Raw genomic sequence first — 17,684 nt, forward strand, 5'->3', positions numbered from 1 at the left:
AGTCAATCAATTAGTCGTCATTAATTAATTTGGTTTTATATAGGGAAGCCTTGTGTAGAGTCGCTCGCTAAATTTGTAAACTAACAATAGATTTTAAACACAACGGCCTTCCATCATAGAGGCTCGAGAACTCGAAATCGAATTCCGGACTCGATCAACTTTAAAAAAAAAAAAGCTTTTGAAAAGGCAGCACTGAAACCTTCTCCCAGATACCAGCACCTCCACCCCTCAAACTGATCCATAAAAGTGATTAGACCAGAGCGCACTGAGCCTGCTATATGCATCTAATGCATAAAAGGTGCGCTTAACAAAAACATTTAAATAAAAATATTTTCAATCATACACATTTATTGCTGTTATTGTAGAACTCTAGATCTATTAAAATCAATGAAATGATTCATTCAAAGTAATTGATGCCGTTTCATTCAAAAAATTATTTTATATATTTGACTTGTTTGTTTTGTTTTGCTTTTTGCATTGTGTCTTTATCAAGTTTATTTTATTTAAGGTGGAATAATCACTTCAAAAATTGTGACGTTTTAAAAACCTGGAACTGAAGATTTCGATTTTGTTCCACGTGACCACCCACACACCCACAACTAAGTCAAAGTCATTAAAATAGTAATAGTAGTTTCCAACACTGGAAATAGCATGAAACATTTTATCCTAATTTAACTACACACACACACTTATTATTGTACTTAAGAAATCTATTTTTATATTTTGAGACATTAATCCAATCTATTTCCATCAAGTAGACTCGTGCATTAAATATATTACAGGAGTATCATTGACATCGTATGTACGTCTCTCGTTAAAGGGAAGCTAATCATCTCAAATCAGTTTTTCCAATGACTTTCACTTAGTATGTGTGTGTCTGGGTGAGTGAGGGAGTGTGAGTGCCAGCTGGGGTATTAAGATTCTAACTGATTGTGGTGCTAAATGACGCGTGATCAGGTCACGTGGCAATAAATGTAACGTGAAAAAAAAAAGAAAAGGGTTGGGCGGTGGGGGGGCGGGAGGGCGCAAGTAGACCATGAGAGTGCTTCTTGGCAATCGTATCTTTGATTGTATAGGCTGAAGATATGCTGATAAAATTTGAATAAATGTTTACAAATAATCAAATTGATAGAAATTCGCTTGAAAATGTATAACCAAGTAATAACCAAGTGAAGATATGCCGATACAATTCTATAAATGTTGACATCAAATAGATAAAACTTCGCCTGTACAAACATAGATATGATAGCCAAGAAGCACTATCATGGTCTACTTGCGCCCCTCCACTAGAAAGAGGATTTAGATAAGAAAAACTAAATTCTAGTTTTATCATCTAATTCACTCCACATGTCTTTAGTATCCAGGGGAGTAGCTAGGAATTTTCATGGTTTGGGGGTCCGGGGGGCTTGACCTCTTTGGGGGCCTCTGCATTTTGCGTAATATTAAATTTTTAATATAAAAGACACTCATTTGGGGGGCCCTTGGCCCGCGGAGGGATTTTCAAATTCTCCACCCTACTCCCCCCCCCCACCCTAGTCACGCCACTGTTAGTAACATAACACTACCCTTCCCCCTACAAAAAAAAAAGACACACTGTAAGGGGACATAACAAACATTAAAAGCTCAAGAGACTCAATGCCTGATTTAATAGAGAGCTAAAGTTTGTACTTTCAATAAAACGCTGAAAAATGACTATACAACTAAACATCGAATTCTGTAGGCGGCTAATTTTATGTTTTCTTGAGTTCTGTCAAGTTGAAGACACCCCACCCCCCTACTACGGCAAGTACATCTATGAGTACCGAGTATAGAGACTAATAAGAGGCACAAAGAGAACCAGGTTTAAAGCTTATCTACTACATGTGATCTATGTTTTAATTGAATTGTTTTTAAATCCACATAATAGAGTTACAACACACGAGAAAAATTCAACATTGTTTCTCCAGTGTGTTTATATAGAAGCCGCTCCGCACCAACACATGTTACGTTACTTTGATAGACAAAAAGAACAATTTGATGGCGTGAACAACCCAACTCTCAAACAATGCGTGGCACGGCAATTAAAACCTCTTTCAAGACACAGCTCTGGTTGTCAATGCTCTAGCCTGGCAAAGATTCACTGCTCAGCAATCTGAACATTACACTTTTGCTTAAAAGAAAATAAAGACACATAGTTTGCACATTTCCCCGCCAATTTATGTGCTCAGTCAAGCAGAGCTCGCGAAACGTGCAATGTTCAATCAATAGTGGAGACAAGTCCTGAGTCTGGGGAAGTGACAATCGCTCTACAGAGTTACTGTCTCACTTAGTTCCTGAAATATCTCACTCAATCTGTGTGAGTGTGTGTGTCTTTTGTTAGTGAATGTGTGTATGAATGTTAGTGTGAAACTGGTGACGCCGCCATTTGCAGAAATAAATAAAGTAGTCATAGAAACAGAAACGTAGATCTCGGAGTTGTGGGTGCTACCGAGATACAAGGGTTTGAGTCTTTCGACCTTTCACCTTTCCTTTCCAGTGTCTGGAGTTTTACGATGAAAATAATAACAAAACTCAACGACCTTTATGATGAGGCCAAAAAGGATATCTGTAAGCAGTGGCGTAGCAAGGCACCAGTGGGCCCGAGTTCAAGAATATTTTGATGGCCCCCCTTCCCCCAATAAGACACATTTAGAGTATGAGAAAAATAAATGTCCTCACTCACGTAGAGCTAAAACTGGATGAACACACCAGGTTGGGGAGCTACTTCAGCAGTTTCATTTTGTACACTCTTAAAATCATTTCTCAAATGACTTACTTCATTCTAGAGCTTCTGCATTTGACTTTCTGCTCTATGTAGATCTTGCTGCTCACTTTCCAACAGCTTTGACACCACGTTGATTGCGTTTGTTGTTGTGAAAGTTTCTAATAGTCCCCTAAGTGCTGCAGATTCCAGGAGTTTTTTTTCATTTGAGAAACACAAAGTAATTTGAGATAACAGCTTTAGTACATTAAATCGGTTTTTACAAAAGTGCAATTTTTTTTTTCACAATGATGTCATACCCAAGTGCTCTTGTGGGCTCCAACTGGTCATGAGTCATATGCCCAAGCGCAATGAACCCCTTCGCGCCATGGATGCTACGCCACTGTCTGTGGGTCCCGAATAGTCGTGGGCCAGGGTCTAGTGAGCCCCTTCGCGCCATGGATGCTACGCCACTGTCTTTAAGTTAAAATTAGGGGCACAACATCTTTTTAGTTCACACGGACTAGATCCCGGCCTATCTATAACTTTCTAATCGACTCTTACCTATAGTTTCAGATGGTTTTTGTTATAATTCACTTAATGCATTGTGTTTATTTTATAGCTAGCATTTTATTTATTTATTTTTTGTCAACACGTCAGTACAATAGAACAGGATGCGATTTAAATAAAGAGCCTGTTTTTAAATTCCTTTAGGAGACCTAAATGCATAAACACTAACAGGAAAGAGGCTGTGGAAGTCCCCTAAGACAGATCTCTAAGGAGAATGATTTCCCCCCCCCCCCTATGCGCCGAACTCCACGGGAGGATCTAAGTCTAAATTCAAAGTAAGTAATCTTTAAATGCCCCTATATAAAATAGCAATGCATTCTGAAATGCTTTTAGTTTAAAATCATCATGAGACATGTATTTGATGTACAAAGCAATCTATCTTTTGATCAAACAGATGTAGTTAACATTCCTGCACTTTGGGACAAAATAATTTGTGTTGGTCCACTTGAATACGAGAAATATAGTGCCAAGAGCTGCCTCAAAGAATGTGGAATATGGGAAATATAGTGCCAAGAGCTACCTCAAAGAATGTGGAATATGGGAAATATAGTGCCAAGAGCTGCCTCAAAGAATGTGGAATATGGGAAATATAGTGCCAAGAGCTGCCTCAAAGAATGTGAAATATGGGAAATATACTGCCAAGAGCTGCCTCAAAGAATGTGGAATATGGGAAATATAGTGCCAAGAGCTGCCTCAAAGAATGTGGAATATGGGAAATCTTTGCCCGTGATCTTGCCACGGAGCCGTGTCTCATGCTAGGATACTACCAAGTTAGCCGAGAGCAAAAATCAAAGATACGCAGCAGGCAATACTGCAATAGATTCAAACTACCCATGAATGTAACCGACTTCGCGAATCAAAGATACGCAGCAGGCAATACAGCAATAGATTCAAACTACCCATGAATGTAACCGACTTCGCGAATCAAAGATTGAACTTCACAGCCATCTTCGAGTTCATAGGCAATAAAGGCTAGGCTTATTATAATAGTATATTTTATATCCTTAAATTATTTAAAACATTTCAGAATGTGTATTGCTCTCTATGTAACACAAGACTAAACAGTTGGATGTGTTCCTGACAACCTGTTTGTGTTCACTGAATGTTGCAGAGGATGTATAGGTTCATATCCATTAGTCTCACTAAAGAAACAGTTCATACTGACAAATGAAACATTACACCAATGTTGGTAATAAAACCAAAATTATTTCTTATTATTATTGCCTATATATAAATTTGAATATCCCTCACCGTAAAGAATAAAAGTAGAATGCTGTGTAACAATAACAACAAAAATAATCTATATCTAGTGCAATATATGAAATGCTTTTTTTTTTCCTAGGCTTTTGTTTCTTTGTGTATGTGTGTTCATTTCTTATGTAGCAATATGAATGTCATATAGAGTGTAGTATAATATAAAATGACAGTATTGCTCTACATCTAGGTAATCACTGCAAAGTTAACTCAATAAGTTTCATTATGTTAAAAATGCATGTCCAGCATTCTCTGGTACTACCCCACAGTGTAATGACAAGTGTCGATGGTCTTCGTTACAAAACCAAAATCATTAAAAGACTCAACAACAACAAGAAAATGCCTGTAGAATAAAAAACATATTATTGGCCATCGGTAGTTTCCCTTCTGGAAATGTCACATAAGCAATTTAATCTTATTAACTCCCTTGAATTTTGTTTTGTTTTCTGCCGGGGGGGGCGAGGGGGATAGGGGGAATGTGGATCATAAACACAGCAGTAACTCAGTAATTATAACAATGAGAAGGTCAAGATGCACTAAATAAACTTCCACATGTGAGAAATTATATATATATATATATATATATATATATATATATATATATATATATATATATATATATATATATATATATATAGGTAGAACAACTTCACATGTAAACAAATTATCGACAATAGCCTAGTGCGGTTTGCGCGCTGGACTGTCGTTTTGATTTATCGATGGTCGCTCCCATCCCCCGTCGTCCTGCGGGAGGTTTGGACTAGGAAGTAAACTATCTTCAACTCTGAAGGAACATCGGAAACATGTCAAACATTTTACAACAAGCTAGAGTCTACATGTTTACAATTATATGCTGGACAATTATTTAAAAAAAAAAAAGAAAGATTAGAACGTGAAACTCGCTAAGACATACATGGAAGAGGGACGAGGAAGTCAGACTGGAAAGTCGTGAAATCTCAGAATTAAGAGAATAGTGCTTAAAGCTATTCCACTAATTGGCTTCCCTTCTGATCATATTTTGTCTTCTAATCACCATTTTTTCCCTTCATTTCCGGTCCAATCTCACTGATAAATCCCACTTAATTAATGGAACTACCATCCACCATAAACTGTTCGTAGCATGGTCTGATACTTGAATGGAGGGGCTGTAGTTATAGAGATCCTAGGATTTCCCAATAGCTTTTGCCAACTGTAATCATAAATAGAGCTAAACTAGCTCGCTTGTCATGGATCAGTATTAGGTCCACTGCTGCTTCTAATTTAAATAAATGAACTACCAAATCCCATCCATATCAGAACAGACGATCAAATTTTGTTAGGATGACTGTACACTAAATAGAATAATAAAACAAGAAAAATACTTTTTTAAAAAAAAGTTTAGGCCTATGTTTAATGTAATTGTATCGATTAGTTTGGATCAGTCATGTCATTAAATTTGTGATAGATCTAGAATCTAGACGAACAACAATAAATCTGTGCGATAAGATAGTATTTTTACCATGGTTTTTGTTTAGCGCAATTTTATGCTTTTAGCTTTCGCTGTGATCCTATCACTTGTCTGGACCAGTTGGGAAAGGAGTGGAGGTAGAATTAAGAAGGGGGATATGTGTGTGAATGTTATTGCGATCGCTTTAAAAAAAAAAGATTGAAAGACTTCAATTCGAATTCAGGACGCAAGCCTCTTCAAGCAATACACTAACCACTGAGCCAGCGAGTGCTTATGAAAATGGAAGGTTTATAGTTATGTATTTTTAACTAGTTAGAAGTTAGTTTCAAACTGACTCTACACAAAGTATAAATGGTACTAATTCAGCTTATAGCATACTGCCATATCGTCAAATATAATTTCTTTCCCTAGTTCGACAACAAGAAAAAAGAAAAATTAATTACCAATAGTTAATGAACTAATTGGTAATTAATTTTTTAGTGATTCACGTTTTATCAACTACAATAAATAGGTGTGCAAAGTTTCAATCATATCAAAATTGGGCGTTAGAGAAATAATGTGCTCAAACTTTTTACCAGATAAACAGATAGACAGAGTGTGTTGATATAAGTGGTGTAAAAAACAGTACAAATTTAAACTGTTTCACCGCTATTATACAGTTCGAATGTTTTACTTCTCTTATAAAAATTAAATGTTTTACTGCTATTATAACATTTGAATATTTTACCGCCATTTTAAAGTTTAAATGCTCCACCGCTATTACAAAATGTGAATGATTCATCACTATTATAAGGCTTAAACGTGTTACTACTATTATAAAGTTTGAATGTTTCATTTCTATTATAAAATTTAAGTGTTACAGCGCTATTATAATGTTTAAATGTTTTATTGCTATTACTGATAACATAAAGTTTTAATGTTTTATAACTATTATAAAGATAACTGTGTTTCATCTCTATTATAAAGTTAAAATGTTTTACAGCTATTATAAGAATTGAATGTTTCATTGCTTTTCTAAAGTTTGAATATTCATCAGTATTATTAAATTTGAATGTTTCGTCGCTTTTAAAAAGTTCTAATGTTTTATTGCTATAATAAAGTTTGAAAATTTCACCACTATTATAAAGTTTAAATTTTTTACTACTATTAATCAGTTTGAATGTTTCACTGCTGTTATAATGTTTTACTGTTTCCTCGCCTTTGTACGGTTTGAATGTTTCACTGCTGTTTAATTGTTCAATGTTTCACTGCTATTGTAAAGTTTAGATGTTTTACTGCTATTAATCGGTTTGAATGTTTCACTGCTGTTATAATGTTTGACTGTTTCCTCGCCTTTATGAAGTTTGAATATTTTACTGCTATTATAAATTTTAACTGTCTATCACCGCCATTATAAAGTTTTAATGTTTCATCAAATTTATAAAGTTAAATTTTGTAATGCTATTATAAAGTTTGAATAATTTACCGCTATTTTAAAATTTGAATGTTTCACTGTTATTGATGTGTTTGAACGTATAACTGCTACTATAAAAGTTAGATGTTTTACTGATATTATAAAGTTTGAATTTTTCACTGTTATCATAAAGTTTGGTTTTCTGGATCTGTAATTGAACAGAAAAAAAAACATTTGTAGAAGAGTCGGAAAATGGAAACTTTATGAAAACAATTTATGAAAAAGTAAATCAGTTCCTAGATTTATGGTGATGCCATTCAACACTTGATGCCGCATGCGGCCCGAACATTGCTAGCTACGCCTCTGCCTTAACATAAACCTAGTACCAACTCTCCCTCTCTCTAATGGATATGTCCTTGCGCTTGACAATCAATAACGGTAACTCTACACTATTTTGGTACTATTTTGGTACTGCTGCTTACTAGAATACTGAGGCATAGTTCTTGTTAACCATGTAAACAAAAGAAAATAGTAGGCCTATTTAGCTATTTAGTATATTTGTAATCTGCATTTTTTTTCTGCATATTCTTAAAAATAAAATATAATAGAAAGCCGATTCTGCGTATCTAGTCACGTAAACTACTACCTTTTTTTTTTTTACATCTACTACTAGATCTATATAATATAAATCTAGTCTAGAACCTAGAAATTTTACCAAACTGGAGTCTCAGTCTGGAGTCTAGAATTTCAGATTATCATAATGATAAATCATATGATAATCATATTAATCATTCTCAGTCTGAGAATCTACTTACTTAACTTACTAACTTAGAATTGAAATCTAGATCTAGAATTTCTAGATTCAAATTGCTAGATTAAATTCATCACCATTATCAAACTCCATTTGAGAAAGGGCTTGAGAGGCTCAAATCCTCTCTTGCAAAAGCCCTGGACAGAAACCCTGCTGTCTTAATGCATAGACCCGTAGTGCATAAATGTCGCCATACAGGTCGAGAATTTTGGGTTTCCAAGACCTGTCGAGACAGAGATCAGCAATTCTGGGGCAGTCAAACAGAATATGAGGCACAGTTTCCTCTTCTTTCCCCGCAGCGGGGGCACCATGAATCAAAATTTGGCCATAGCCGTGAGAAATATGAGCCAACAGGACAATGACCTGTCCTGCACTGTGCTATAATAGCTTGCTCAGGCCTGAACAGCCTCCACCATGGGGAAGTGCGGTCAGGGCGCCTCATGTGCTCCCAGACTCCACAGGCTTTTTGGAACTTGTCCCAGCACTCAAACCACTTTTCCATTTCTGTTTTTTGGATTATATCCAGGGCTTGATGAAAGCTTACAGCCTGTTCAGTGGGTGGAATTTGCCCTCCCTGGTGGGCCAAAGAGTCTGCAATGGTGTTGCCAGTCACACCTATGCGACTCTGTACCCACTGCATTATTACAGGGATGCCATAGCATTGTTTAATGTTATGTGAGGCCATGATGATAGTGTTGATATTGGGGGGCCATGGTCCGGGGCTTTGCAAAACCTGTAGTTGCCCTCAAATGTCCCTCGCTGAGTTGAGAGTCAATGACTTTTAAGGCTTCACAGACTGCCATGGTCTCCGCATCAAAACTGCAAACACTACCACATGGTCCAAAGATTTTGACTGAGTAAGAGCCAAGAAAGTCGATGTAGGCTCCATAGCCTGCTCTTCCAGAATCTATTGATGCCGACCCATCAGTGTATGTAAAAATAGCACTGGGCTTGAAGGTATTAATGGTCTCCAGAGCTAGGATTTGAAGGTTGTTAGATGAACGACTTAGCTAAGTGTTATTAGGGTCTACTAGTTTCAAGCGTATGTCTGGGGTCGTTGGGCGACACCAAGGGGGAAGGGGATGAAAACATTGAATGTTTTGTCAGTTGGTGGAGAGGCCAGCTTTATCAGATAGTCTAGTTGCATGATTCATAAAAGACTGGCTAGATTAAATTAACTTAGTAGATTCTACTTTTCGAGATCTAGATTGATTCTAAAAATATTCTAATTTATTCTATCTTATCTAGACTAGATTACCAGATCTAAATTTATCATCTATCTAGATCTATCTACTAGTACTATACTAGTAGCTAGAATAACAGCTGGTAGATCTATCTAGAACTTCATAATAATCATTCATAATGGCCACTTCACGAATACAATCGTTGGGAATTAAAAGAAAATCTTCCAATAAAGGTAATTTTTAAAGAAATTTTAAAATTCAAATGATAACTCTTGTATATAATATCTAGCCTTTTAGACTAGTCTAGATCTACTACTATCAGTATAGTAGACTCAAAGAGCTAAATTAATTTAGTAGACTTTAAGTCACTGACACTGGTTATTAAGTATAAGCTTATATAACCTTTAGGTATATATTATTACACTAATGTATGCAAATCATAAGACTCAGGTAAACATGTATAGATTATATACACATAGTTTATTTACATGAAAAGTCAAATAAATGTGTAAACAACTGGCCATATGCTCACAGTCCTCAAGGAAAAATTAACAAAGTTACTCCTCAAAAATAGTATGACACACCGCACTAGTCATATACTACAAATAAATACATATCATATGCCATAAGGCAATCTATCGTCTTATTTGGGTAATCACACATCAGTGTAGAAAAAACAAAATTCTAAGATTACAGGGCTCAGGTCAACATACTACCACTTTTGGCCACTCTAAGGTCAGAGGTTTCGGGCTAACAAGTAGCCACTTTTAGCCCCTCTAAGGTCTAGGCTTCAGACCAACACAGCCACTTTTAGCCAAAATAAGGTCTTGATGAACTATAAACTTCAGGGAAACCCACTTATATTCATCTGTTTGGGAAAGCCTATCTGGTGGATCAAAGCAAAATTGAATCCATCACAGACACAAGGTTAGAAAATAAGTCTTGTTTAGGAAGACCTTAGGATGAAAAACATCAGGGCTAAAATATACTGCCTGGAAATCATTTGAGGCTTTATCTACTAATTAATCAAAATCTGCATCAGAAAATCCTGAATTCATTGATGTAAAGAACCTAAAAAGGCACATTTCTATGGCACAGTCGTGGTAGGAAAATGATATTACAGTGGTCAGGGAAGATCTCCAGGAGACCCCCAATGTTTACAATAAGACTGTACATTCTTTACAGATCTATTGTCCAAACAACTGATCCATAGAAAAGAATGTGCTTTAGCACCTGCACCAGCTATTGAAATTCTAACTCTTTCATGGATTACTAACAGAACTTTTGTGAGAACTAAGCACACATTAAGTGACTCACAGCTCCCAAGAAAATGAAAGTTTTCCTCATCAGCAATGAAAGAACCAAAATTTACTGAATCAGCTTCTTTTTATTTTATTCAGTTAATGGTTTCTTTTAGAACAGCATTTCACCTCTCACTCTTGCTAAATTCTTTTAGTGATTTTCAACTAAAGTTGAACCTTGATTTCTCTGCATTCACTTACATCTTCCAATGTTTCAACACAAAATAATCATGGTCTGTTTTACAATCTAAACACAATATGTTTCTGTGTAATTATCTGCTTGGATTTTATTTGTATATTTTTGTTAAAAATACAAACTCACCTTCTTTTTGAATGAAGAATATATAATGTAAACTTATTGAAGCCTTTTTTCATCTCTAATTTCATCAAATACTCACTCTCCATGGGGATATTGTATTTTAGCTACTAAAATATACTGTTAAAGGAAGCTCTTTATTTTTTTTTTTATAAAAGATTTTCTCTTTTCACAGATGACAAGCAGCAAGGGAAGAAACTGTTACCTCTTACAGAAACTCAAATAGAAGACAAACTCTTAATTTCAGATAACAAACTTTCTTTTTCTTTTTTTAATGTGAATTGTGAAATACTGGCACACCTTTTGTTGGGTCAGAATCTTGTTCGCTGTATAGGTGGTCAGCGGGTCAGTGGCAAGATTGTGGAGACAGAAGCATATCTAGGTACAAATATATTTGAAAACACAATAGTAAACATTATAGTCAAACCTTATAATTATTAATTATTATTATCATTACTATTATTATTTTTGTATATATTATCTTTCATGCTCAAAGCATGCTTAGTGCGCTCTAGTCCAATCTCTTTTGTGGACCAGTGGGGAGAGGAGTTTAGGCGCTCAGCTAACAAAAACTCAGCTTGAGTTGGGATTCTTCTTCTTCTTCGTTCTCATTGTTATGTTGGAGTGTTCAGATGAGTAGATCAGTACATAGGATGAACTGCGCAGTGGTTTTTGCTGTTGTTGTTGAGCTTTGTAAGTGCTGTTCTGAGGTTTTTAATATATGAGGAATCAGAGTTTTGCAGGTTTTGGAGGGTTGTTTTTGCATCTGTTAGAAAGACAATCTGACTGTGTGGGGAACTTGGATGATTTGCTAGCATGGTAGCAGCTAGTGCAAGTGCTTCCCTTTCTGCTCTGTTCTCATTGTTATGTTGGAGTGTTCAGATGAGTAGACCAATACATAGGATGAACTGCACAGTGGTTTTTGCTGTTGTTGTTGAGCTTTGTAAGTGCTGTTCTGAGGTTTTTAATATATGAGGAATCAGAGTTTTGCAGGCTTTGGAGGGTTGTTTTTGCATCTGTTAGAAAGACAATCTGACTGTGTGGGGAACTTGGATGATTTGCTAGCATAGTAGCAGCTAGTGCTAGTGCTTCCCTTTCTGCTCTGTGACTGTCAGAGGGCTCTCCAGTTGCAATGGATTTTTCTAGTTTTCCTCCATCTGGCCATTCAATAAGTATTTCAGCTCCTCCATTTGTGGTGGCTTTATGGGTTGAGCCATCCGTGTAAACTCTGATCCACTGATTGCTAGGATAATTGGTATGTAGAAAACAGTTCACTATTTTCTTGAGCTCTGTTGGTCTGTAATCAGATTTTCTTTTTATGCTTTCAATATGGTTCCTTATAGTAGAGGGCTTTCATCCCAGGGTGGAGATTCATTATAGTGTATCGAGGATTCCAGAGTAATTTTTTCAAGTTGGTGTTTTTTTTTTTTTTTGTTTTTTGTTTTTTTTTTAGGTTTAGAGATTCCTGTATGAAATTGGTCCTTTTGAGACGTTTTTTTGTGCCAGTTTTGTGGATTTTTGTTCTGAGTGGGTGCCTCTCCATGGTTATGGTTTCCAATTTAGTGAATTGGGAAAGGATTTTTATTTCTCTTCTTTCATCCAGAGAGATCAGGGCAGCGGTTTCCTCCATAGCTCTTATGGGTGTTGTTTTGATTGCTCCTGTCATTATCCTTAGACCAATATTTTGAACCTTGTCTATTTTTCTTAGGTTGGTTTGGGCTGCTGAGCCCCATGCTGTGGCACCATATTCTAGTACAGGTCTTACGTAACTGGTATATGTCTTTTTTAGGATGTTGTGATTTACTCCCCAATCTGTGCCAGCTAATTTTTTCAAGAGGGATAGTCTCTGGATGCCTTTACTCTGTGTTTTATCTATTTGGCTTTTCATCAGTTGGGATTCAAACTTAGCCTTCTTGATACGTGGCAAAGTGATTATTGACAGTCACACATCCCAAACTTCAGAAGCATGACACCATTTGTAGGAGGTTATATAAAATTTATATATAGGTAAAAATATATTGATTGCAATGGGGTTCAGACGAGACTTAGAAAAACTTTGAAATAAGACTATGATATCATAGAATTCATTGTATTGAGACTTGTGTACATGAGTACTGCTTACATTTTTTTTATTTCTTGAATCTACAATGAAGAATATCTTAAGTTGTCATTGGCTAAACTTTTTTTTTTATATTAAATTAATGTGTATGGAATGGTTTTTCATTTATTTAATTATTTTGCTTAATTCTGCCCTAACCTTCCACTCTTATACAAAGTAGTCTTTTTCTTTCTTGTAAGATATGGCTATTAGATTTCAGTATAATTATTAATAAGTGTTAAAAAGTGGAATTTTATGAAAGCTTTTGAAAAAATATAAGGGCCTCCATAACAATTCTGCTCCTAGGCCTCCACTTATGTAAATATGGCCCTGGATATACTGAATCTCTACTCCCCCTTCTCACTACCACAACTTTGACTCTGCTAAGTTGGGTAATCGTGTGATCAATTGTATGTCATTCTAATCTAATTCTTTTTTAAAGTTATTGTCATATGTATAATTTTTTAAGCAAAAAAAATTCCTTTAGCATTAATATTGATAAATTTAAGCAGAAAACAATTTTATGCAACTAGTCTCATAGCCTTGTAGACTTTAAATTATGAGAATGATTTCTTTTCATATTTGTTGACTATTTCACAAATCAAGGTTTAGAAGATAAGGCAGCACACACTTACAATGGTAAAAGAACTGAACGAAATGAAGCCATGTTTATGGCGCCAGGCACTGCATATGTCTACAACATTTATGGCATGTACTGTTGTCTTAATATTTCAAGCCAAGGTAACAATTGTTGTTGTTTTTTCTGTATAACATTTATTGAAACTGTTTAATTTTACTTAGAAGGCAAACATCTGACACATTTAAATAAAGAAATATCATTAATCAGGATCAGTAATCATAATAGTTTTCATCACTGAAGCTACAAAAAAAGACCTTCACTAATTTTTATAAAAACAAAAAATTAAATCATGCTGGAAATGTAAAAAAAAGATTGTTGAGCTTTATAAGAAGACATTGACATTTTTTTAGACCAAATTTCATTTACAATCCACAACCTGTGGACATCTGCTTAGAATGATTTCACTGTTTCAAGGGTTCTTCAGCTGTCTCCTTTGGAATCCATTTGCTGCTAAGCATTCATATTGGTAGATGCCTTACTGTTGAACAATAAATAGTCTCTACCCCGGTCACATTGGAAACCAACAGAATATATATATATATACAGACCTTTTTTTGTGATGGTACACACCAGTACAGCATACCGGCACCATTTTCAATGTAGGGAAAAAATATTACTTTTCTTGTATTTTAACATTTATTATTAATTTATTAGTAGTTAAAAGTTAGTCAATCCATCACTGAGTACCAGCACCTATTTCTTTACAAAAAAAGCACTATATTTATATTCATTTATTTATATAAAGAAATGTATGACTTGTATTTCTTAGCACTGATATGAAGTGCTTAGCTGTTATGTTTTTTTTTTTAAAGATTTGATTAAAATTTCAAAAAGAAAAAGTTTTTACTGCAAAAATGTTATATATACAAGTTGAAGGTTATTTAATTAATTTTTCTTTTTTTATTATTTTTGGCTTATCTTAAATTAAGAATAATGAAAAATTATTTTATGGAAAAATAAATAATTAAGACCCAATGTATTTCTTAATACAAAAAATTTGAAGAAATATTTTTTTCTTGTTTTTCTTTGCAAGGTGAAGGCTGTGCTGTTCTCATCAGAGCCCTAGAACCTCAAGAAGGGTTAGAGATAATGAAAACACATCGCTCAAAAAATTCTACTAATTCCACTAAAGAACTTAAAGTGAAAGAACTTACTAATGGACCATCTAAGTTGTGCCAAGCTTTAGCGATCTCCAAAAATGATTTTAACAAATGTGACCTCACCAACTCAGAACTTTTGTGGCTAGAACAAGGGGAGACAATACCAGATGAGAAAATAGTTTGCAGTCCTAGGATAAACATTGGCTATGCTGAAGAATGGCAAGAGAAACCATTAAGGTTTTATATTTTGGGCAATTCATGTGTCAGCAAGCGGGACAAAAAAGCGGAGGAGCACAGATATTCTTGACACACAAGCTTTGAATATTCCTTAGAATTATGTGTATTCTTGGCTACCTCAATCTGGTTTACTGTGATAAATGTTTTGTACAAGGACTACACAGTGTTATATAGCATGCATCACACTACAATCTCAATTACTGCCATCTGGTGTATGCACTCTTGAATGTCACCTCAATGGTCCTGAGTTTGAATCCTGCCTGTGGCCATCCCAACCATCCTGTGGATGGAGATGATGTAATAATCTCCAATTCTGAAACTTCTAAAACAAAAAATGTTTGCCAAACCAAGTTAACTGTACTTTTGGTTTCATTCCTTTGGAGAATAGGATTTATTAAAGTTATTCAAAGGTTTGTTTTATTTTTAGTGCATCCAGCTTTATTTTTAGTGCTTGATCTGTATGAACTTATCTTTTTTTTTTTTTTGCGTATATAAAGGGAGGTAAAAAGAGTACCACTAAGGGTGGCTATCCTGCTTCACTTGCCAGGATCCTTTTAAATTGGATGGTCTCAAGAGACCCACCACAGTTGAGTGCTCTTGTATGTTAAACTGTTACATGCCAACTAGTTTAAGTTAGATGCAATTTTCTGCCATCCTTAATTATAACTGTAGTAGAGCATAAATTATTTTTTTAATCAACTATGGGGATCTAAGCTTTAAAAGACTATAATGATATAATCAACTTTCTTCTGACATTGTAAACAAACAACTACACACAGAGTAATAAATCATCAAAACTTGGCTCACTTGTTCATGTGCTTGAGTTAAGAAACTCCTTTATATTATTAGGCTTTGAGTCACCAACTGATATCAAACTAAAAATACTTTTTTCTGTCACAGTGTATGTATGACTTTATCAGCTGTTTCATTGATTTGACTCAATAGGATACAGTGCATGGACTATCAGGTTTACTGACACAATAAACTCTATCTTTGCCAGAGATTCTAATCTCTTTTTTTTTTTATGGTTCTAGTTATAGTAACATGTGTGGCTGAGTGACGGTAACTGTGTGGCTACCTAACTGACCAGGCCCACTGACAGAGGGCAACAAACAGAACTCTTGTCAAGGGTCCCTAGAGAAGTAATGGAGAGGGGGGGGGGGTCCCTTCATGCTTTTTAAAGCATCTTTTACATATATTTGGCGTATGAGGAAAGGCAGAAGGGCCCATACATACCCAGTTGTCTGGGGTCCAAATTTTTCTGGCCTGAACTAAGGGTCTAAAGTTTAAGTCTTCATGTTAACTAGGAAATTGGTATTTGAGATTTGACTCGAGCTGATATGTGCAGCATAGAAACCTTCTCCAGATACCCCACCTTTCCCTTCCCCACAAGTCCATAAAAGTAATAGGAGGACAATTTATACTTAAGCAATACAAATAATTTATTTGGGATTCTAAAAATATAGTTTCTCTTTTTTTTTAAATACCTATTCTTTGAAAAAAAAAAATTCAAATGCAAATACTTTTTCAAGGAACTTGTGGGCTACTGACACTGTAGTCTATACTCCAAGGAACTTGTGGGCAACTGACACTGTAGTCTATACTCTAAGGAACTTGTAAGCTACTGACACTGTAGTTTATACTCCAAAGAAACTTGTGGGCAACTGACACTGTAGCCTATACTCCAAAGAAACTTGTGGGCAACTGAAACTGTAGTCTATACTCCAAAGAAACTTGTGAGCAACTGACACTGTTGTCTATACTCCAAAGGAACTTGTGGGCTACTGACACTGTAGTCTATACTCCAAAGAAACTTGTGGACAACTGACACTGTAGTCTATACTCCAAAGAAACTTGTGGGCAACTGACACTGTTGTCTATACTCCAAAGAAACTTGTGGGCAACTGACACTGTAGTCTATACTCCAAAGAAACTTGTGGGCAACTGACACTGTTGTCTATACTCCAAAGAAACTTGTGGGCAACTGACACTGTAGTCTATACTCCAAAGAAACTTGTGGGCAACTGACACTGTTGTCTATACTCCAAAGAAACTTGTGGGCTACTGACACTGTTGTCTATACTCCAAAGAAACTTGTGGGCAACTGACACTGTAGTCTATACTCCAAAGAAACTTGTGGGCAACTGACACTGTAGTCTATACTCCAAAGAAACTTGTGGGCAACTGACACTGTAGTCTATACTCCAAAGGAACTTGTGGGCAACTGACACTGTTGTCTATACTACAAAGGAACTTGTGGGCTACTGACACTGTAGTCTATACTCCAAAGGAACTTGTGGGCAACTGACACTGTTGTCTATACTACAAAGGAACTTGTGGGCTACTGACACTGTACTCTTAATATATTATTATCACAATTTTTACAGTAATCTTTAGAAATGCCCTACATTATTATCTGCTCTTTAAAAATTCATTAAATGGTTATGTGTAGGTCTTCTAAACAGACATATATACATATACCTAGGTATATATCGATGCTAACTTTTGAATAAAATACAAGAGCAGACAACAACAAACTTTCAGCTTGATCCGATATTGGGTGTGGGAGAAATAGTGTAGGTACAAACTTTTTACCAGACAGAGTTGATAGCTG

At 35.5% G+C, this 17,684-nt stretch overlaps 1 protein-coding gene across 4 annotated transcripts; it reads left to right on the forward strand.

Annotated features, from left to right (window-relative positions):
- Positions 1 to 7,913: 7,913 nt before the first annotated feature.
- Positions 7,914 to 16,073, forward strand: LOC106079626 (uncharacterized). 4 transcript variants are annotated; one of them, XR_008776437.1, is made up of 6 exons: positions 7,929 to 8,017; positions 9,443 to 9,611; positions 11,171 to 11,377; positions 13,700 to 13,834; positions 14,767 to 15,480; positions 15,971 to 16,073. XR_008776437.1 is itself a non-coding variant. In XM_013240827.2 (5 exons), the coding sequence occupies exons 2-5, from the start codon at positions 9,557 to 9,559 to the stop codon at positions 15,138 to 15,140; spliced, it is 771 nt and encodes a 256-aa protein (XP_013096281.2). In that variant the 5' UTR covers positions 7,914 to 8,017; positions 9,479 to 9,556; the 3' UTR covers positions 15,141 to 15,871. The 4 variants fall into 4 exon arrangements, 3 of the variants coding, with proteins under 3 accessions (XP_013096281.2, XP_055875272.1, XP_013096280.2); XM_013240827.2 differs by lacking the exon at positions 15,971 to 16,073 and having other exon boundaries at positions 7,914 to 8,017; positions 9,479 to 9,611; positions 14,767 to 15,871; XM_056019297.1 differs by lacking the exon at positions 15,971 to 16,073 and having other exon boundaries at positions 14,767 to 15,871.
- The last annotated feature ends 1,611 nt before the right edge of the window (positions 16,074 to 17,684 follow it).

This window comes from Biomphalaria glabrata, chromosome 2 (assembly GCF_947242115.1).
Source record: "Biomphalaria glabrata chromosome 2, xgBioGlab47.1, whole genome shotgun sequence".
In the NCBI taxonomy this organism is placed as follows: domain Eukaryota; kingdom Metazoa; phylum Mollusca; class Gastropoda; family Planorbidae; genus Biomphalaria; species Biomphalaria glabrata.